The sequence below is a fragment of the Panulirus ornatus genome, chromosome 1 (genome assembly GCF_036320965.1).
Source record: "Panulirus ornatus isolate Po-2019 chromosome 1, ASM3632096v1, whole genome shotgun sequence".
Classification (NCBI taxonomy): domain Eukaryota; kingdom Metazoa; phylum Arthropoda; class Malacostraca; order Decapoda; family Palinuridae; genus Panulirus; species Panulirus ornatus.
In genome coordinates this window covers 44,434,193-44,456,867 of record NC_092224.1, presented here as the reverse complement: position 1 = coordinate 44,456,867, position 22,675 = coordinate 44,434,193, and the positions used below count along the sequence as shown (strand labels likewise).

General features: G+C 41.0%; 1 protein-coding gene across 1 annotated transcript in view; it reads right to left on the bottom strand.

The window, feature by feature from the left end:
- Atg6 (Beclin-1-like Atg6) overlaps window positions 1-22,675 on the bottom strand; it is a 379,312-nt gene that overhangs the window by 276,474 nt on the left and 80,163 nt on the right. The window contains exon 3 of the mRNA XM_071696219.1: window positions 15,377-15,528. Within this exon, the coding sequence (XP_071552320.1) occupies window positions 15,377-15,528 (152 nt within the window). The remainder of the gene's footprint in view (window positions 1-15,376; window positions 15,529-22,675) is intronic.

Here is a 22,675-nt window from a genome sequence, read left to right as displayed (position 1 = left end):
AGAGTCCTGGAAAGAGGGGCAAGTATGAAGTCTGTTGGGGATGAGAGAGCTTGGGAAGTGAGTCAATTGTTGTTCGCTGATGATACAGCGCTGGTGGCTGATTCATGTGAGAAACTGCAGAAGCTGGTGACTGAGTTTGGTAAAGTGTGTGGAAGAAGAAAGTTGAGAGTAAATGTGAATAAGAGCAAGGTTATTAGGTACAGTAGGGGTGAGGGTCAAGTCAATTGGGAGGTGAGTTTGAATGGAGAAAAACTGGAGGAAGTGAAGTGTTTTAGATATCTGGGAGTGGATCTGTCAGCGGATGGAACCATGGAAGCGGAAGTGGATCATAGGGTGGGGGAGGGGGCGAAAATTTTGGGAGCCTTGAAAAATGTGTGGAAGTCGAGAACATTATCTCGGAAAGCAAAAATGGGTATGTTTGAGGGAATAGTGGTTCCAACAATGCTGTATGGTTGCGAGGCGTGGGCTATGGATAGAGATGTGCGCAGGAGGATGGATGTGCTGGAAATGAGATGTTTGAGGACAATGAGTGGTGTGAGGTGGTTTGATCGAGTAAGTAACGTAAGGGTAAGAGAGATGTGTGGAAATAAAAAGAGCGTGGTTGAGAGAGCAGAAGAGGGTGTTTTGAAATGGTTTGGGCACATGGAGAGAATGAGTGAGGAGAGATTGACCAAGAGGATATATGTGTCGGAGGTGGAGGGAACGAGGAGAAGAGGGAGACCAAATTGGAGGTGGAAAGATGGAGTGAAAAAGATTTTGTGTGATCGGGGCCTGAACATGCAGGAGGGTGAAAGGAGGGCAAGAAATAGAGTGAATTGGAGTCATGTGGTATACAGGGGTTGACGTGCTGTCAGTGGATTGAAGCAAGGCATGTGAAGCGTCTGGGGTAAACCATGGAAAGATGTGTAGGTATGTATATTTGCGTGTGTGGACGTGTGTATGTACATGTGTATGGGGGGGGGGGGTTGGGCCATTTCTTTCGTCTGTTTCCTTGCGCTACCTCGCAAACGCGGGAGACAGCGACAAAGTATAAAAAAAAAAAAAAAAAAAAATATATATATATATATATATATATATATATATATATATATATATATAAATATATATATATATATATATATATATATATATATATATATATATATATATATATATATATATATATATATATATATGGTGAGAGTAAGTGAGCTTGGGAAGGAGACTTGTGTGAGGAAGTACCAGGAGAGACTGAGTACAGAATGGAAAAAGGTGAGAACAATGGAAGTAAGGGGAGTGGGGGAGGAATGGGATGTATTTAGGGAATCAGTGATGGATTGCGCAAAAGATGCTTGTGGCATGAGAAGCGTGGGAGATGGGTTGATTAGAATGGGTAGTGAGTGGTGGGATGAAGAAGTAAGATTATTAGTGAAAGAGAAGAGAGAGGCATTTGGACGATTTTTGCAGGGAAAAAATGCAATTGAGTGGGAGATGTATAAAAGAAAGAGACAGGAGGTCAAGAGAAAGGTGCAAGAGGTGAAAAAGAGGGCAAATGAGAGTTGGGGTGAGAGAGTATCATTAAATTTTTGGGAGAATAAAAAGATGTTCTGGAAGGAAGTAAATAAGGTGCGTAAGACAAGGGAGCAAATGGGAACTTCAGTGAAGGGCGCTAATGGGGAGGTGATAACAAGTAGTGGTGATGTGAGAAGGAGATGGAGTGAGTATTTTGAAGGTTTGTTGAATGTGATTGATGATAGAGTGGCAGATATAGGTTGTTTTGGTCGAGGTGGTGTGCAAAGGGAGAGGGTTAGGGAAAATGATTTGGTAAACAGAGAAGAGGTAGTAAAAGCCTCGCGGAAGATGAAAGCCGGCAAGGCAGCAGGTTTGGATGGTACTGAGTGGAATTTATTAAAATAGGGGGTGACTGTATTGTTGACTGGTTGGTCAGGTTATTTAATGTATGTATGACTCATGGTGAGGTGCCTAAGGATTGGCGGAATGCGTGCACAGTGCCATTGTACAAAGGCAAAGGGGATAAGAGTGAGTGCTCAAATTGCAGAGGTATAAGTTTGTTGAGTATTCCTGGTAAATGATATGGGAGGGTATTGATTGAGAGGGTGAAGGCATGTACAGAGCATGAGATTGGGGAAGAGCAGTGTGGTTGTAGAAGCGGTAGAGGATGTGTGGATCAGGTGTTTGCTTTGAAGAATGTATGAGAGAAATACTTAGAAAAGCAAATGGATTTGTATGTAGCATTTATGGATCTGGAGAAGGCATATGGTAGAGTTGACAGAGATGCTCTGTGGAAGGTATTAAGAATATATGGTGTGGGAGGCAAGTTGTTACAAGCAGTGAAAAGTTTTTATCGAGGATGTAAGGCATGTGTACGTGTAGGAAGAGAGGAAAGTGATTGGTTCTCAGTGAATGTAGGTTTGCGGCAGGGGTGTGTGATGTCTCCATGGTTGTTTAATTTGTTTATGGATGGGGTTGCTAGGGAGGTGAATGCAAGAGTTTTGGAAAGAGGGGCAAGTATGCAGTCTGTTGTGGATGAGAGAGCTTGGGAAGTGAGTCAGTTGTTGTTCGCTGATGATACAGCGCTGGTGGCTGATTCATGTGAGAAACTGCAGAAGCTGGTGACTGAGTTTGGTAAAGTGTGTGAAAGTAGAAAGTTTAGAGTAAATGTGAATAAGAGCAAGGTTATTAGGTACAGTAGGGTTGAGGGTCAAGTCAATTGGAAGGTAAGTTTGCATGGAGAAAAACTGGAGGAAGTAAAGTGTTTTAGATATCTGGGAGTGGATCTGGCAGCGGATGGAACCATGGAAGCGGAAGTGAATCATAGGGTGGGGGAGGGGGCGAAAATCCTGGGAGCCTTGAAGAATGTTTGGAAGTCGAGAACATTATCTCGGAAGCAAAAATGGCTATGTTTGAAGGAATAGTGGTTCCAACAATGTTGTATGGTTGCGAGGCGTGGGCTATGGATAGAGTTGTGCGCAGGAGGGTGGATGTGCTGGAAATGAAATGTTTGAGGACAATGTGTGGTGTGAGGTGGTTTGATCGAGTAAGTAATGTAAGGGTAAGAGAGATGTGTGGAAATAAAAAGAGCATGGCTGAGAGAGCAGAAGAGGGCGTTTTGAAACGGTTTGGGCACATGGAGAGAATGAGTGAGGAAAGATTGACCAAGAGGATATATGTGTCAGAGGTGGAGGGAACAAGGAGAAGTTGGAGACCAAATTGGAGGTGGAAAGATGGAGTGAAAAAGATTTTGAGTGATTGGGGCCTGAACATGCAGGAGGGTGAAAGGCAGGCAAGGAATAGAGTGAATTGGATCGATGTGGTATACCAGGGTTCACGTGCTGTCAGTGGATTGAATCAGGGCATGTGAAGCGTCTGGGGTAAACCATGGAAAGTTGTGTGGGGCCTGGATGTGGAAAGGGAGCTGTGGTTTTGGGCATTATTGCATGACAGCTAGAGACTCAGTGTGAACGAATGGGCCCTTTGTTGTCTTTTCCTAGCGCTACCTCACACACATGTGGGGGGGAGGGCGATGGTATTCCATGTGTGGCGAGGTGGCGATGGAAATGAATAAAGGCAGACAGTGTGAATTGTGTGCATGGGTATATATGTATGTGTCTGTGTGTGTATATATATGTGTACATTGAGATGTATAGGTATGTATATTTGCGTGTGTGGACATGTATGTATATACATGTGTATGGTGGTGGGTTGGGCCATTTCTTTCATCTGTTTCCTTGCGCTACCTCGCAAACGCGGGAGACAGCGACAAAGCAAAATAAGATAAATAAATAAATATCTTATTAAAGTAGATATTCCCTATCATCAGACATTTTCAGCACACAAATCCACAAGCTCTTTACCATTTCCATTCACAACATTGAACACCCCATGTACATCAGTTATACCCTCAATTGCCACATTATTCATCTTTGCTTTTAAGTCATCCATCACTAAATCCTGGTCTTGTGGATCAAAGCTGCTGACATACTGAATTAGCTGCTCCAAAAATGCTCACCTCTCATGATCTTTCTTCTTATGACCAGGTGTATAATCAACAATCATCCAATAATCATCCAATTCTCTCCATCCACTTTCAGTTTTACCCAAATCAATCAAGAATTTACTTTCTTACACTCTACCACATACACCCATAACTCCTGCTTCAGAAGTAATGCTACTCCTTCCTTATTTCTTGTCCTCTCAAGAAGTTTCCAAACCACTCTTCCCCTTTAACCTAGAGCTTTGTTTCACTTACAGCAAGAACATCCACGTTTCCTTCCTCAAACATACTACCTATCTCTCCTTTGTTCTCATCTTTGTTACATCCACACACATTTAGACACCCAAGTCTGAGCCTTCTTGGAGGATGAGCACTCCCTGCTTGAGTAATTCTTCTGTTTCCCTTTTAATCCCATACACATAAACAACATCTTAAGTGATTACTATATTTTCTGGAATATATGAAACACATATAAGAAGTATCCTAATTTTAGAGGGAGAAGCCCTTGTTCAAAAGGGAAATATTCAGCAATATTCACACAGCATTTACATCTATTTTACCATAGTGAAACAAAAAGTATCAATTTAGTATGGTTAAACAAACCTTTTCCTACATTTGAAAGAGATATATGTTAACCCTGTAAAATCACTGACACCACTTCCTGACCCCTGATACTCTCTTACTTAGTAACAAGCTGGAATGACTCATTTTCTGCTACTGAATAACAGGTGTGATTTACACAATTTCATAGGTATACACCCTCCATGTACAAGATGATACACACGTATTTCAGCCCATCTGCAAATCAAATTCTCCTACTGCTTGTAAAGTGACATACTGAGGACAACTTTGGTAGCCTTTGACATATAAGCCACTAGTGACTATTAGTGATATTTTTCAGGGGTATATGTAAACCATATGTATCAAACAGTATGTGTGCATCTACACTGTTTTTATTAATACATCTATTATACTTTGTCACTGTCTCCTGCATTAGTGAGGTAGCGAAAGGAAACCGACGAAAGAATGGCCTAACCCACAAACATGCACATGTGTATACAGATACGTCCACACACACACACACACACACACACACACACACATATACATACCTATAAATTTCAACGTATACATATATATACATACACAGACATATACACATATACAAATGTACATAATTCATACTTGCTGCCTTTAATCATTCCCGTCGCCACCCCACCACACATCGAATGACAACCCCCTCCCCCTGCATGCGCGCAAGGTAGCACTAGGAAAAGACAACAAAGGCCACATTTGTTCACAATCAGTCTCTACCTGTTATGTATAATGCACCAAAACCACAGTTCCCTTTCCACATCGAGGCCCAACAAAACTTTCCATGGTTTACCCCAGATGCTTCACATGCCCTGATGCAATCCATTGACAGAACGTCGACCCTGGTATACCACATCGTTCCAATTCCCTCTATTCTTTGCACACCTTTCACCTTCCTCCATGTTCAGGCCCCGATTGCTCAAAATCTTTTTCACTCCATCTTTCCACCTCCAATTTGGTCTCCTCTTCTCCTCGTTCCCTCCACCTCTGACACATATATCCTCTTTGTCAATCTTTCCTCACTCATTCTCTCCACGTGACCAAACAATTTCAAAACACCCTCTTCTGCTCTCTCAACCACACTCTTTTTATTATTTATTGCTCTTTTATTACTGTGTCTATATGAATGAATATATCAATACACAAAAGTAACCACCTATTTTCTATTACCAATTTCTACTGTACCCGGAGGGAGTTTTGCACCCTATCTATCTATATCTCTGATACCTGTTCCAAATGGAACTCTCTTAAAGGAGTGGCCAAGGGAACAGAGTCTCCATAGCTAAAGAACTCCAGTGCCACTTCTAAGCCTTTAATGCCTCACCCTTAATGGGGAACAGGAAGAGGACAAGTCTAGCACAGTGTTTGCAAAGGCTCTTACCTAATATTCCTTCTGACTACCTCCATCAAATGCTCCTACCTATTACTACTACCTAATGCTCCAGCCTAAATCTTCCTACCAACTACTTCTATCTACTGTTCCTACCATTTTGCCACAAGGCAAAGCTAGCGCATAGTGCTCACAGCAGAAAATCTAGGGTTACGAAGAATGAGCTGTGTGAGTTAAGGTTGTCAAGTGTCACATATGATAAGGAGAGACAGTATGTTTGTGAACAGAATGCCAGTACTCTTTAGTGAGGCAGAAAGAAAAGACAGCTACTTGTGTTAGAGGAGTGCAACTTGACAACTATTCAAGTGCTGAATCACTAAGCAGATGTCACTAACCCTTCTGATACCCATGTAGGTTGTACTGGTAATAAATCTCCCTGGTCACTGGCTGCCAACCAACTACTAACTATGAGTTTTGCACTCATAGGGCCTTATCTTGAACATCCTTTATCATTTTCATCTTTGAATTATTGTAAGCAGTCTGCATTAAACATGTTCTGTTATTCTATTCCACTCATCCACAACTCTTATGCTGTACTATAAAATTACCTCTATCAAGCTTCTTGCTTAATTCTGTTACATTCTCTGGCTGATCTATACCTACGCCTCTCAAAGAACTGTTTGCTGTCTATGTCATCAACCTGTTTCAAAAACTTAAAAGTCATGATCTCTTCCAAAGTGCAAAAACTTAAAGCCTCTAGCCTTTCCCTGTAATTCAGCTTTCTTAATTCTGGTACTATCTTTGTTGCCCTCCTCTAAGCCTTCTCTATCAGCTTTTTGTGCTTCTCTATGTGTGGTGACGAAATTGAGCAGCACATTCCAGTTATGGCCTTATTAAGAGTATGGACAGGTTGCAAAACATTTCCTTACCCAAATAGCCGTTTCTTTACCTATACCTCAAAGCTTTGATCTCTCTACTTTTTCATGTCTTTTCCAATAGTTATGACCTGGTACATTTTAAAAGACAGGTTTGTCACCTCTTCCAAAATTCATAAATACTTTCCTTTGTCTCTTTCTTATTCTTTCAAAATCCTCTCTATATTCTAATTAAGGCCTGACCTTGAAAACTTTTGTCTATGACTGGATAATAAAAAAAAGAAGCTATTCTTATACTTGTCAGGAGGTGATTTGCCTCCTCAAATACATTCTCCTAACATAGGGTTCTGGCCTATTTCCCACTTGATAATCATAACATTATGGATTCTTCTCTACAACATCCTCGCTACTTTACATTCAATCACGTATCAGACATGTAGGGAAAGAAGAAGTATCAAAATAGCCAACCCTAGAGTTACTCATAGCCACACAGTAATCATATGATGCACCAGCTTACCAAGTATTGCATGGTCTAGCATGGCCACACAAGCAACCAGTTCTTGAGAGCAAAATCCAAAGTAATACCCATAGAAGAGGGAAAGTGAACCAACATTGTTGCATAGGGCAAGGGGGTCAAGTTTGGAAGTTAGCTTGGAACAGTTTATAAGGCGGACTGATTTCGACACAACTCTGTCATGAAAGGATGCAGAACAAGAACCACCCCAAATGTGAGAGCAGTACTCCATACAAGAATGAATCAATACTTTGTATGAATGGAGCAACTGTTCAAAAGAGAAGACTCGACATCTAAACACGACATCCAGTTTCTCAGAGGCAGAAGAGGCAGACTTAGCCATTCTTGTAATGTGGAATTTCCAAGAAAGAGTGGATGCAACAGTAGTACCAAATACGTTCATGGAGTCAAGAGGTGGAATTACAGAACTGTCAAAGGAGAGACAAGAGCTGTGATGGTAGAATTGAGACTTGGAGGCATTAAACTTTACAAGATTTTGTCTACATATCTAACCACCTGTCTAACCACCTATCTATCTCTGATGCCTGTTCCCTATGGGATCTCCCATCACAGGGTGGCAGGGGTAAAATAGTCTCCACTTACCCCTGTCCTTATATGCCTCCATCACATATATCACTCAATGCATTCTTGCTCTGTTTCTCTCCCTCCAGTATTCCTCAACCCTATTTGCCAATGTCACAGGTCGTCTTCCACTCAACCCCTTTAATTGTACTATCATACACTCTCCTTGTAAACTCCCAGTCCTGCTTTCTTTCCACATGCCCAAACCACCTCAAAGAATTATGTTTCATCCATTCTACCACTCTGCAATCCATTCCCTATGCATTCCTTACCATACTACAGTTCTCATATACACTTTCATTTCTTTTTTCATTCCATCTAGTCAAACCACATGCTCTTTTTAATTAGCTCATTTCCACAGCCTGGATTCTTGACCTCTGTGCCTCATTCCATGTCCATGTTTCCACTGCATAGGTCAGGGTTGAGAGGACTATGCTGTCCCTTAATCCTCTCTTCATTTCCATACTTACACCTCTATCCTTCATCATTCTATCAAGGGACTCTCTCTCTCTCTCTCTCTCTCTCTCTCTCTCTCTCTCTCTCTCTCTCTCTCTCTCTCTCTCTCTCTCTCTCTCTCTCAATATCAACAGCACAATTTAATACACTTTCTTCTTTCACTCTATGTGATTTTACAAAATCTATACTTTCACTCCATTTCCTTTAAACACAATTAAGTCACTTTTACTTGCATTTAATTGCATTCAATCTTTTCTGCTTACAGACATCATAAAACACACTTACATCCGTCTGCAACTCCTCTTCACTCTCTCCAAACAACACAGTATCATCTCCAAACAGGCTTGCCACTAGCCACCATATCTCGATACCACACTCCATCTCTGCAACTCTTTAGTTTTGCTTTCATCTCTCTTATCACTCCAACCATATATACATTAAAAAGCCATGGTGACATCACACAGCCCTACCTCACTCCTACATGTATCCCAAAACTTCCACTCAGCTCCATCCACTCTAATACATGCATTTGTTCCTCTATACAAAGCTTATACACCATCCAACAGTTTTCCCCTATACATGTCCTTAACACATCCCATAAAGCATTCACTAAACTTTGACATACACTTTCTCCAGATGCATAAAAGCTGCATACAATTTCTTATCTTTCACTTGATACTTTTCCACACGGTCATCTTGACTACAAAAAATCTGATTCACACATCCCCTACTTTTCCTAAAACCTCCTTGCTCTTCAGTTCTTCTGCATTCAGTTACTTCCATCACTCTGTTAATCAATATTCTTGCATACACTTTTCTTGATATACTTAACAGACTTATTCCCCTATAATTGTTATGTTCAACATTTGCACCTTTTCCTTAGAATAAAGGACCAATAATAACTTTCACCTAATCCTCAGGCACAAGCTTCTGTTTCCATGCTAAATTACATATGAGATGCAACCACCCCATCACACTTTCTCCATACTTCAGCATTTCAGCCATAATCCCATCCACTCAAGGTGCTTTTCCTACCTTCAGCCTCATTATTGCATGAGAGATCCTGTTCAAGTCTGAGTTTATTGAGGAAGCTAAGTCAAGACAAGATGTAGATCAAGTGAGAAGAATCAAAAGATGTGCACATGAGTGCATTTGGATTATTTGGGAGGAGAGGAAATCATTATAAAAAAGGAGAAAAAGTGTTGGGCACAGGACAGAACCTTGAGGGACACCACTGTTGACGGAGAAAAGGAGGGAGGCTAATCCATCAACAACCACAGAGATGGCCAAAGACTGGCCAAAGAGGAAGCTGGATATGAAGGAGCAAAGTGAGGGAGGCACGCCAAAAGAGGGACCTTAGAGATAAGACACATTGCCACACCCTGTCAAAAAACATAGATATGTCAAAGGCAACTACACATGACTCCCCAAAATCTTTCAGGGATGGTGACCAGACATTAGTAAGATAGGAAAGAATATCATCAGTGGATCTCACCTTACGGAAGCCATACCGGTGATCAGAGAGAAGACTGTGATTTTCGAGATGTTTAAGATATGGGAGTTGAGGAGGGATTCAAAGACTTTGAAAATGGCAGATGTCAAAGCAATAAGACAATAATCAGAGGGGTCAGAATGGTCACACTTCTTAGGGGATGGGATGTATCAATGTATGCTTCCAAGGAGAAGGAAAAGCTTTGGTGTTTAAGCAGAAACGAAACAGATGAACAAGCACAGGTGCAAGTTCAAAGGCACACTCTTTCAGTACACAAGGATGGATGCAATCAGGACTATGAGCACCGTTTGCATCCAGAGAAAGAGGCACTTTTTGGAGTCCAAAAAGAGATTACAGGAAGGGGTACAGGATTAGTAAGAAAAGCATCAGAGGGTGAAGGAATGTTAGAGTCATCTAAGGTGGAGTTAGAGGAGAAACAGAAACAAAAGAGAAACAGCTATAGTACCATTAGAGAGGAAAAAAGATGGGAAGCTAGAGCAAAAGAAGTTGTTAGAGATGCCCTTAGCTAAAGACCAGAAGGATCTATCAGTAGATGACAAGGAGAGATTAACGCACTTCCTTTGAATAAAGGAATGCTTCACCTCAAGGATAACGTGCTTGCAACAATTATGGGCAGTGATAAAGGGTGAATGGGAGCCAGAGGAAGGAGAGTTTTTCCAAGCCTGATATGCCTGATCCCTTGTCTGAATGGCCTCAGAACAGGAACGGTTGACCCATGGATTATGAAGAGGTCATCTTGGAGGGATGAAGAGGTTGTCTAAGAGGAGGGGATAAATGCTTCCATTCCCACAAGAATATCCTCTGCTATGCATTTGGCAGAGACAGAAGCATCACCATATAAGAGACAGTAATTTACCCAAGGAAAGTCAGAAAAGAAGTAACATAAGTTATTCCAGTCAGCTTTGTTCAGGTGCCAGTATTCATACTTACAAGGGGCTGCTGAGAGGGTGGGGGGGGGATGCCGTTAGAATAGGTACATTTATGAAAGTGTGATCAGATGAACCAACTGGAGGTGAGATTGTGTATCTACAGCAGGATGGACTAGAGGTGAAAAACAAATCCAGAATATTAGGAGAGTGGTCACAGTGGTCAGGAATATGGGTAGGGTGGGAGATATTTTGCTTTAAACCATTGAGAATGGAGAGTGTGAGGGCTTCAATCCCTCCACCATCCATATGGGAGGAATTCAACCATTTCCTATGGTGAATGTTGAAATCACAGAGGTAGAGGATCTCAGCTTTAGGGCAAGAGGATATCAAAGTCTCATGCCAGGAGTTTAGATAGTCATAGGATATAAAATTTGTAGAATTAGGAGCCACATAAGAAATTTTGGAGACTCGAGGTCCTTCGGCATGCAACAGGTGTGTTGATGTTGGAATAAGCACAAACACCCCCTCTGAAACAGAATCATGAGTGGAGGTTATAGTTAGATGTGAAAAAGGGACTAGAGAACATCAATAGACAACTGTGTCTCAGACAAAAGTAAGGTATTAGAAAAGGTACTGGGCAGATGGTGTTCAACTGAGAAGAGGTTACTAGAGACCACAAATGTTGGTAAAGTGAATAGAAAAGAGGAAGGTCTCACAGAGGGAAAGGTCATGGGAGGGGCCAGTACTACTACTGCCACAGTCTTCCCTCTCACTGGCAGTAGAGTCAGGCAGAAATCCAGAGATTCTCAGCACCCCATGATGCTGAGGACTAGGGGCCATAGATTTGACAAACTCTGTCATGGTGATACTTATAAGTGTTTGAGTGGACAGGAGTTGGCAAAAGTATTTATGTAAAAAAAGTAATAATAATATGAAAGGTTTGAGTAGGTGTGTGGTGCTTGTAAGAGGATGGTAGACTACCCCAGTAGTCCCACATAGATGTGACAAAAAGTAAGACCAGCAATCCTGACATAAAGAGAGTAAGATGGTTCCAAGCAACACTTTAACACTCCTCAGTCAAGATAGTGGTACCACCCTAGGTGGCTATTTTCAACAATCTTTTGCCTAATGGGTTTCTCCAAGGGTAGGGAATGGGATAATCCTTGAGTTAGCTGGGATAATGACAGGGGCCAATACACTACCACCTGAGCCCTTCCTCTCACTGGTGGCAGAGTCAGACACTGACCAATGTAAATGTGCAGATGGTGAGGATCTTCCATCCACTAAAGGACTTTCCACCTCAATCCTGCCTAGTGACAGTTTCTTATCCAGCTTCTCATGCCATGCTTTCTGGTGGTTCTGATACGGACAATTCACGTGGCCTTCTCTTTTATCTAAGATAGAGCTCATTCTCCCAGAAATCTAAGAAATTTGTTACACAATTCCTCTCCCCTAACCCTAGAATCATAGTCTCATATATATAGGTATTTTCTCCTATAAAGAAAGTTATCCATTTGCTTTTTAAGTTAAGTATCTCTTCCCATCTCCTTTACTGCACAATGATATGACATTTGACCTTGTCATTCTGCTTCTCTTCAGTGACATCTTGAACAGTATTTGAAGAGGTTTATCTAGCATATCTGTTTACATCTTCAGTACATATGGTGAACTTTCATCAGGACTATGATCCTTGTGAGAGGCCAGACCTTCTAGTTTTCTGTTAATGTTTCTCCTCGATTTCTCTCAAATTTTTCTAAAACATCCTTACTATTCCATTTTAATGGTGCTAGGGCTTAAGCATCTTCCACTAAGAAAACATTTTTAAACTTGCTATTCAGTTCCTCACATATCTTTATGTCACACTCTATAATTCTTCCCTGATGAATTTATGGAAAGTTTTGGAATTTCTCCAGCCTTGTCCACAATATTCTTTTCAAAGGTTCTTTGTTCCTCCTTTCATATTCAGTAATATTTGCTCTTTGCTCTCTCAAACCTTGCAAATGCTGGCTGGCTGAAATACCGCCTATATCTTTGCCACTCCACATCTCAAAGTTCCTTGCTCTTTGACATCTTTTATTAAGCCATTCTTTTCTCTTTCTTACCATCCCCTCTGAATTTAAGGTTAGAAGTACCCATGTTCCTACTCCTTTATTGTAAATTTCAAATAACCTCTCATCAAAAAGCCCTAGCACTGAACTCCATTTCCAATTCTATGTTACCATAAAAAGTGTTGAAGTGTGTGTATTTTCTACAATAATGTATCCTCTTTCCATCTTGTCTCATCTCTGCTCTTTTAATGTCTACATTTACCACATACTCAAACTCAAGCATTATATGATCACTTCTCCCAGTTGGTGAATCATACATAATATTTTCAATATCCATGCTAGTTTGAATGATGATAAGATGTTAGCCAACTCATATCCTGGTGTGCTCATTGACATGTTGGTATAGGAAATTTTTCTGCATACTGTAAACTCTAAAAGCTTGAGTCTTCAATACTCCCTATCATCCCCCTTTGTAGATACTTCTCAATCTCTGAATTATGAGCATTTTACAGCTTCTTATACCATCCTGGTTGTTCCTTCACTGTTCACTTGTATTAGTACATATTCACCATTTACTGTGATAGCAAGGTAACGTAAGGAATAGATGACTGAGCCCACCATTGTCATCACTGTATATTTGTTCTGGATCACTGCAATTATCTAGAGGCTTATATAATATAAGCACCACTATGCACTTCTTTCCAACAGTTACTCTTACTATTGTGAATTGTCTGAATGGTCCATCTCCCACTATTTCTTGAAACTTTAGGTTATCTTTGATCATGAGGGTCAATCACCCCCCCCCCCCCCCCTGCTCCCTTCTATCATGTTCCTGTTCTGAGGCCATTCAGGTAAGGGATCAGGCTTATTGAGATTGGAAAAACTCTCCTTCCTCTGACTCCCATTCAACTTTTATCACTGCCTGAATCCTTCTCTCTCAGGCAAAGTGTTCCTTTATTCAAAGGAAGTACGATAACCTCTCCTGTCATCCACAGATAGGTCTTTCTCGTCTTTAGTTTAGGGCATCTCTAACAACTTCTTTCTCTCTACCTCTCCTTCACTTTTCCATTCTGATAGTACTTAAGCTGTCTCTCTTGTAGACAAAGCAACTCTCTTGGGTTACTGTTTTTCCTCTAACTCCATCTTGGATGACTCTAACATTTTTTCACCTCCTGGTGCTCTTACTAATCCTATGTACCTCCCTGTAATATCTTTTCAGACTGTCCAAAAAGCATTTCTATCTCTGGAAACATGCAAAGCTTATGGTTCTGATGGCATCCATCCCCAAGTGCTGAAAGAGTGTGCCTCTGAACTTGCACCTGTGCTTGCTTGTCTGCTTCATTAATGTTTAAAAACCAAAACTTTTCCTTCTTGCAAGCATGCACTGATACATTCCATCCCTAAGAAGGGTAACCACTCTGACTCCTCTAACATCATCCTACTGCTCCGACATCTACCATTTCCAAAGTCTTTGAATCCCTCCTCAACTTCCAAGTCCTTTGACACCTTGAAACTCACAGTCTTCTCTCTGATCACCAGTATGACATCCACAATGTGCTATCCACCGGTGATATTTTTTCTATCTTACTAATGTCTAGTCATCATCCCTGAAAGATTTTGGGGAGTCATGTATAGTTGCTCTTGACATATCCAAAGCTTTTGACAGGGTATGGCAATGGGTCTCATCTCTAAGCTCCCCTGTATTGGCTTCCCTCCCTCACTTCATATTTAGCTTCCTCTCAGGCCAATTCATCTCCGTGGTTGTTAATGGATCAGCCTCCCACCCCCCTTTCTCCATCAATGGTGAGATTCCTCAAGGTTCTGTCTTGTCTCCTACACTTTTTCTTTTTTCAATGATATCCTCTCCTCCACAAACAACCTAATGCATTTATCAGATGACGACTCAACAATGCATTCATCCACATCCATCTATTCTGCTCCTTCTCTCAATCTGCATCTTGTCTTGACACAGCTTCCTCAATAAACTCAAGACCTGAAAAGGATATTTCAGCGGGGGTACACAAAATCTAGTTAAGTGTACTGCCTGTAAGACCCAGTTTCTACCCATCTGTATCAAAAACTCCTCACAACTCTCATCTCTCCTTTGGCGGTTCTGTAACTCCACTTCTTGACTCAATGAACATCCACTCTTTCTTGGAAACCCCACATTATGGGAATATCTAAGACTGCCTCAAGAAATTGAGTGTCCTGTGTAGATGTTGAAACTTCTTTCCCTCTAAACAGTTGCTCATTAATACAAAGGAGTGATTCATCCTTGTATGGAGAACTGCACTCACATCTGGATTGGATCTAGCTCTGCATCCTTATTTGACAGAGCTGAGTCGAAAGTGACATGACTTATAAACTGTCCCAGACTAACTTACAAACTTGACCTTCTTGCCCAAAGCTTAAAACCTTTGTTTTTGCTCACCATACTCACCTTGCTCATCACAAAAAAAATTTCCATCTCACTTACATAGGAACAGAATGAGTTCATACACAAACCAAGCATCACATCAGGGATTGCAAGTTTCTCACTGGCTAAAAAAATGGTGTGAATTTGCTACATTGATGCTAAGAACAAAATTATTCAAACATTACCTTAAGAGGCTGTGTCTTCTCTGTGTCACCTGGTTCTCCTACCAATGTAAAGTCATGTGGATGATGGCCTGAGTCTGTAAGCTGTAGTGGAGGGACCAACTTATCTACTTCTGTTGCATCAAACTCAGCTTCCTCACCAGGATATATAGGCACTGGGTGAAAAAAATTCAAAATAAAATCTTATATAAAAACGGTTTTAAGTCTACAAGCCTACACAGAAAAAGCAAAATACAACAGGCTTTCAGCCATTACATTGGTTACATTAAATAATAAAGTAGGTAAAAAATTACATCCATTTCTTGATTTAGGCTACTTTTATCTAAACCTTTTAGAAAACACCAATGACAAAGCATAGACACCCTTCAATTTAACACTAATTTTCATGTAACAGCTTCTCTTACAACAAAAATCTTAAACTTCACCATCCAAATCCCAGGAAACACTTTCAACATTCAAAGACACCTCACCAGCTGTGCATGAAACCAAGCAGGTATCAGATAAAGAGGCAGACAGTCTTACCTCACTGTCCCAGTAAATCTTCCAATCCTCACATGCACCTCATACCCAAAATACACCATGCATTGCTATTTCTGATTAGTACTATACACAAATACATGAAGTAATTTATTCATGTTCACGTTTACCAATGTGCACATCCTCCTCATATCTTGTGTGTCAACCTCTTCTCACCTATTCTCTATAAATGTCCAAAACAATTCAGCACACCCTCTTCAGCTTTCTTAACCATACTCTTATTATTGCACCTCTCCTTTACTCTATCATTTCTCACTCAACCAACCCTCATCACACAATGTACTGGCCTCAAACATTCAATTTCCAACCATTCATCCTCTTTTATACATTCTCATCAAGAACCCATATGATGCAACCATATAACACAGTTGGGAATACTATATCTTCAGACATTCCTGAATGTGCCCAGGACCTTCGTCCCTTCCTGTATCCATAGTATGACTCACTTCACCTCCTAAGGTTCCACAACTACGTTAAAACACTGCACTTCCTTCAAGTTTTCTCCATTCAAAATCACACCCCTACTAACCTATCTTTTCACTTCACTTCAATCAAGTTTTCTCCAAACTAACCTGTCTTTCTCATTTTACAGACTCTCACAAATCTAGAAACCAACTTCTGCAGTTTCTCGCTCAAATCTGCCATCAGTAAACAACAACTGACTCACCTCCTAAGAATTCCAACTCCTTATCAACTTCAGACCTATACATCTCCCCAAAACCTTCACATTTCATTTCTCTCAATACCCCATCCATAAACAGACTTAACAGCAATCCCTTTCAACCCTATCATATGCTTTCTCCAGATCTATAAATGCCACATACAAATCCTTGTTTCTCTAGTTATTTCTCAGACAAATTCTTCAAAGCAAGCATCTGATCCACATAACCTCTACAACTCCTGAAATCACAGTGTTCCTTTCCAATCTGATGCCCTGTGCAAGCCACCACTGCAGACACCACCCTCCCTTACAACTAACAGGTACACTAAAAAAAACTCACACCACTGTAATTCAAACATTTACCTTCATATCCCTTGCCTTTATTTAATGGCACTATACAGACATTCTGCTAATCCTCAAGCAACTCACCATGATCCATACACATAATGAAATCCCAACCAACCCATCAACAAAACAGTCAGCCTCTTACTTCAAAAATTGTAACTGCAATACCATCCACTCCAGCTGCACTGCTATATTCTACCTTATGCAAGGCTTTGACCATTTGTTCTCTTTTCACCATATCACTTGCCATGACTATCACTGAATATACCTCCCGATTCTGAATATCCTACCATGAAATACATTCAACTATCCTTCAAAGTATTCACTCCATCTCTTCTTTACTCATCTCTGTTTGGTACTACTTCCCCACTTGCCCCTTCACTGATGTTTCTATTTGTCCACATGTATTTCTTACACTATTAATCTCCTTCTAAAAAGTATTTTCGTTCCCCCTAAAGTTTGCTGATACTAACTCATCCCAACTTTTCTCCTGCACCATTCTCTTGACCTGCTTTCTGGAATATATTACTCACACTACTTCCCTACAAGGAATACCAAAACTACCTCTCTACATGGAATACTAATACACCTCTTGTTTCTCTTCCCTTAGCAACTTAAAAATCATCCTACCCCTCAATACCTTTTCTTGCATACCTACCAACCACCTTCCACATACCAAACACTTCTCTTGAACATGTCCAAACTGCTTCAATAAATACTTCTCATTCCTCATCTACTCCCTTAGTATTATTTACTATCACCTTTTGCCATTCTATACCCTGTCTCTCTTTGGTCTCTTCACACAAACCTCCAAGCTCACTTACTGTCACCACTCTTTTCACACCCATATCATTCCCTCTCATCACATTCTGATTCAGGTCTCTCTTTTGCACAACTGTCAATCAGTACATAATCCAATAATACAAGCTCATGTTTCCTACCCACTCACCTATACCTTTTAAACCATGCTTTCCCAATCATCAGTCCTTTTTCAGCCATAAACTCCTCCAGCTGTTCACCATATTCATTCACATTACTGAATATTCAATGCCACATACCCACCTCTCCATTCCAATCACTTATAACTAAGACCCCATCACTTGCATCAACACTGCTAACACACTCAGCTCCTCACAAAAACATTTAACTAATCTTCCTCAGTCCTCCTATGGTCAGGTGCATAAGCACTAAAAATTACCCACTTCTTATCGTCCACTTTCAGTTTTACCCACATAAGTCTGGAGCTCACTAAGAGTTTAGATTTAACTAAGTTTGGAGCTCACCCGCTTACACATTCCCAAAACTCCTCCTCATTCATATTAACCTCTAACCTCTAACTTCATCCCTTAGACATTCCTGAACCAACTTTTTCTCCCCTTACCCTTGATATATGTTTCACACACCTAATTCACCCTGGTTCCTTTCCTCAAACATACTGCCAATCTCTTCCTTCTCACTGTGATTACATCACATATACAGACTCAATACCTAAGCCTGGAAAATAAGCACTCCTTCCCTGTTTCCATCATCTGTTCCAGCTTTTTGACATTAAAATACAGTGGTATCGCAATACAGCAAAATCTAACATAATGGCCATGATATTCCGTAGGCACCTAAACTATTCCCACTTTTTCATTACACAAGCAGTCATGATATAACATGAACCCAGTTGACTGCACAGTCTTGATGCTATGCATGCCATGCTATTCACCATGTCAGTTCTCTACTAGCATTAAGAGAGTAAGGACAACTTGTCTGCTACTTGTATATCTTGAAGGTTTGTTGAATGTGTTTGATGATAGAGTTTGATGATGGTGTTTTGGTCAGGGTGGCATGCAAAGTGAGAGGGGTCAGGGAGAATGGTTTGGTGAACAGAGAAGAGGTAGTGAAAGTTTTGTGGAAGATGAAATCCGGCAAGGCGGCAGGTTTGGATTGATATTCCAATGAAATCTATTAAAAAAGGGGGTAACTGTGTTGTTGATTGTTTAGTAAGGTAATTCAATGTATGTATGGATAATGGTGAAGTGCCTGAGGATTGGCAGAATGTATACATAGTGCCATTGTACAAAGGCAAAGGGGATTGAGGTGAGTGTTTAAACTACAGAGGCATAAGTTTGTTGAGTATTCTTCGGAAATCATATGAGAGGGTATTGATTGAAAGGAAGAAGGCATGTGCAGAGAATCAGATTCGGGAAGAGCAGTGTGGTTTCAGAAGTGGTAGAGGATGTGTGGACCACACGTTTCATTATAGGAATGTTTGACAAAAATATTTAGAAAACAGATGGATTTGTATGTAGCATTTATGGATCTGGAGAAGGCATATGATTGGGTTGACAGAGATGTTTCGTGGAAGGTCTTATGAGTATATGGTGTGAGAGGTAAGTTGCTGGAAACAGTGAAAAGGTTTTGCCAAGGATGTAAGGCATGTTTACAAGTAGGAGGAGTGGACAGTGATTATGTTTTACTAAGGATGTAAGGAATGTGTAAAAGCAGGAAGAGAGGACAGTGATTGGTTTCCAGATCGGTCTGTGGCAGGGGTGTGTATCCCTATGGTTGTTTAATTTGTTTATGGATGGGCTGGTTAAGGAGGTAAATGGAAGTGTTTTGGAAAGAAGGGTGAGTATGCGGTCTGTTGAGGATAAGAGGGTGTGGGAAGAGAGACAGTTGTTGTTCACTGATGATACAGCTCTGGTGGCTAATTCGAGTTGGTGACTGAGTTTGGAAAAGTGTGTGAAAGGAGAGAGTCAAGAGTAAACTTGAATAAGAAAAAGGTTATTAGGTTTACTAGAGTTGAGAGACAAGTTAATTGGGATGAAAGTTTGAATGAAGAAAAATTGGAGGAAGTGAAGTTTTTTAGATATCTGGGAGTGGACATGGGAGCAAAGGGAACCATGAAAGTGGAAGTGAGTCACAGGATGGGGGAGGGGGCGAAGTTTCTGGCAGCAATGAAGAATGTGTGGAAGGAAAGAGCGTTGTCTCGGAGACAAAATGGGTATGTTTGAAGTAATAGTAGTTCTAACAGTATTATATAGTCGTGAGGCATGGGCTATAGATAGGGTTGGAGGAGGGTGGATTTGTTGGAAATGAAATGTTTGTGGACAATATGTGGTGTGAGGTGGTTTCATTGAATAAATAATGAAAGGGTTGGAGATATGTGTGTAAATAAAGAGTGTGGCTGAGAGAGCAGAAGAGAGTGTGTTGACAGGGTTTGGACATACAGAGAGAATGAGTGAGGAAAGACTGACAAAAAGGATATGTGTGTCAGATGTGGAAGGAACAAGGAGAAGCGGGAGACCAAATTGGAGGGTGAAGGACAGAATGAAAAAGATTTGGAGCGATCAGGGCATGAGCATACAGGACGATGAGAGGCATGCAAGGAATTGAGTGAATTGGAACGATGTAATATACTGGGATCGATATTCTGTTAATGGATTCAACCAGGGAATGTGAAGCATCTGGGGTAAATTATAGAAATGTGTGTGGAGCCTGGATGTGGATAGGCAGCTTTGGTTTTAGTGCATTACATGAGAAAGCTACAGACTGAGTGTGAGCAAATGTGGCCTCTTTTGTCTGTTTTGCTGGCACTACCTCACTGAAGTAGGTTGTCGTGATGCTGTTTCCTGTGGGGTGGGGTTTCGAAAGGAATGGATGAAAGCAAGCAAGCATGAATATGTACATGTGCATATATGTATATATGTACATGTACATATACCTGTGTATGTAGGTGGGTGGGGCCATTCTTTTGTCTGCTTCCTTGTACTACCTCGCTAACGTGGAAGACAGCGATGAAGTATAATAATAAAAAATAATATAGCATATATGTATATGACTGTGTGCATGTATATATATGTATGTATATGTGTGTATATGAGTGTTTATATACATATAAGTGTATAAGAGTAGATGGGCCATTCTTTGTCTGTTTCCAGGCACTACCTCACTAATGCAGAAAAGAGCAATAATGTATAAAAATTATGTGTGGATGGTATTGCAGTGGAATCTATTAAAAAAGGGGGTGACTATATTGTTAAATGGTTGGTAAGGTTATTTAATGTATGTATGACTCATGGTGAGGTACCTGAGGATTGGCAGAATGCGTGCATAGTGCCATTGTACAAATGCAAAGGGGATAAGAGTGAGTGCTCAAATTACAGAGGTATAAGTTTGTTGAGTATTCCTGGTAAATTATATGGGAGGGTATTGATTGAGAGGGTGAAGGCATGTACAGAGCATCACATTGGGGAAGAGCAGTGTGGTTTCAGAAGTGGTAGAGGATGTGTGGATCAGGTGTTTGCTTTGAAGAATGTATGTGAGAATAACTTAGAAAAGCAAATGGATTTGTAGGTAGCATTTATGGATCTGGAGAAGGCATATGATAGAGTTGATAGAGATGCTCTGTGGAAGGTATTAAGAATATATGGTGTGGGAGGCAAGTTGTTAGAAGCAGTGAAAAGTTTTTATCGAGGATGTAAGGCATGTGTACGTGTAGGAAGAGAGGAAAGTGATTGGTTCTCAGTGAATGTAGGATTGCGGCAGGGGTGTGTGATGTCTCCATGGTTGTTTAATTTGTTTATGGATGGGGTTGTTAGGGGGGTGAATGCAAGAGTTTTGGAAAGAGGGGCAAGTATGAAGTCTGTTGTGGATGAGAGAGCTTGGGAAGTGAGTCAGTTGTTGTTTGCTGATGATACAGCGCTGGTGGCTGATTCATTGAAAGAAACTGCAGAAGCTGGTGACTGAGTTTGGTAAAGTGTGTGAAAGAAGAAAGTTAAGAGTAAATGTGAATAAGAGCAAGGTTATTAGGTACAGTAGGGTTGAGGGTCAAGTCAATTGGGAGGTAAGTTTGAATGGAGAAAAACTGGAGGAAGTAAAGTGTTTTAGATATCTAGGAGTGGATCTGGCAGTGGATGGAACCATGGAAGTGGAAGTGAATCATAGGGTGGGGCAGGGGACGAAAATCCTGGGAGCCTTGAAGAATGTGTGGAAGTCGAGAACATTATCTCGGAAAGCAATAATGGGAATGTTTGAAGGAATAGTGGTTCCAACAATGTTGTATGGTTGCGAGGCGTGGGCTATGGATAGAGTTGTGCGCAGGAGGGTGGATGTGCTGGAAATGAGATGTTTGAGGACAATGTGTGGTGTGAGGTGGTTTGATCGAGTAAGTAATGTAAGGGTAAGAGAGATGTGTGGAAATAAAAAGAGCGTGGTTGAGAGAGCAGAAGAGGGTCTTTTGAAATGGTTTGGGCACAAGGAGAGAATGAGTGAGGAAAGATTGACCAAGAGGATATATGTCGGAGGTGGAGGGAACGAGGAGAAGTGGGAGACCAAATTGGAGGTGGAAAGATGGAGTGAAAAAGATTTTGAGTGATCGGGGCCTGAACATGCAGGAGGGTGAAAGGCGGGCAAGGAATAGAGTGAATTGTATTGATGTGGTATACCGGGGTTGACGTGCTGTCAGTGGATTGAATCAGGGCATGTGAAGCGTCTGGGGTAAACCATGGAAAGTTCTGTGGGGCCTGGATGTGGAAAGGGAGCTGTGGTTTCGGGCATTATTGCATGACAGCTAGAGACTGAGTGTGAACGAATGGGGCCTTTGTTGTCTTTTCTTAGCGCTACCTTGCACACATGAGGGGGGAGGGGGATGGTATTCCATGTGTGGCGGGGTGGCGATGGGAATGAATAAAGGCAGACAGTGTGAATTGTGTGCATGGGTATATATGTATGTGTCTGTGTGTGTATATATATGTGTACATTGAGATGTA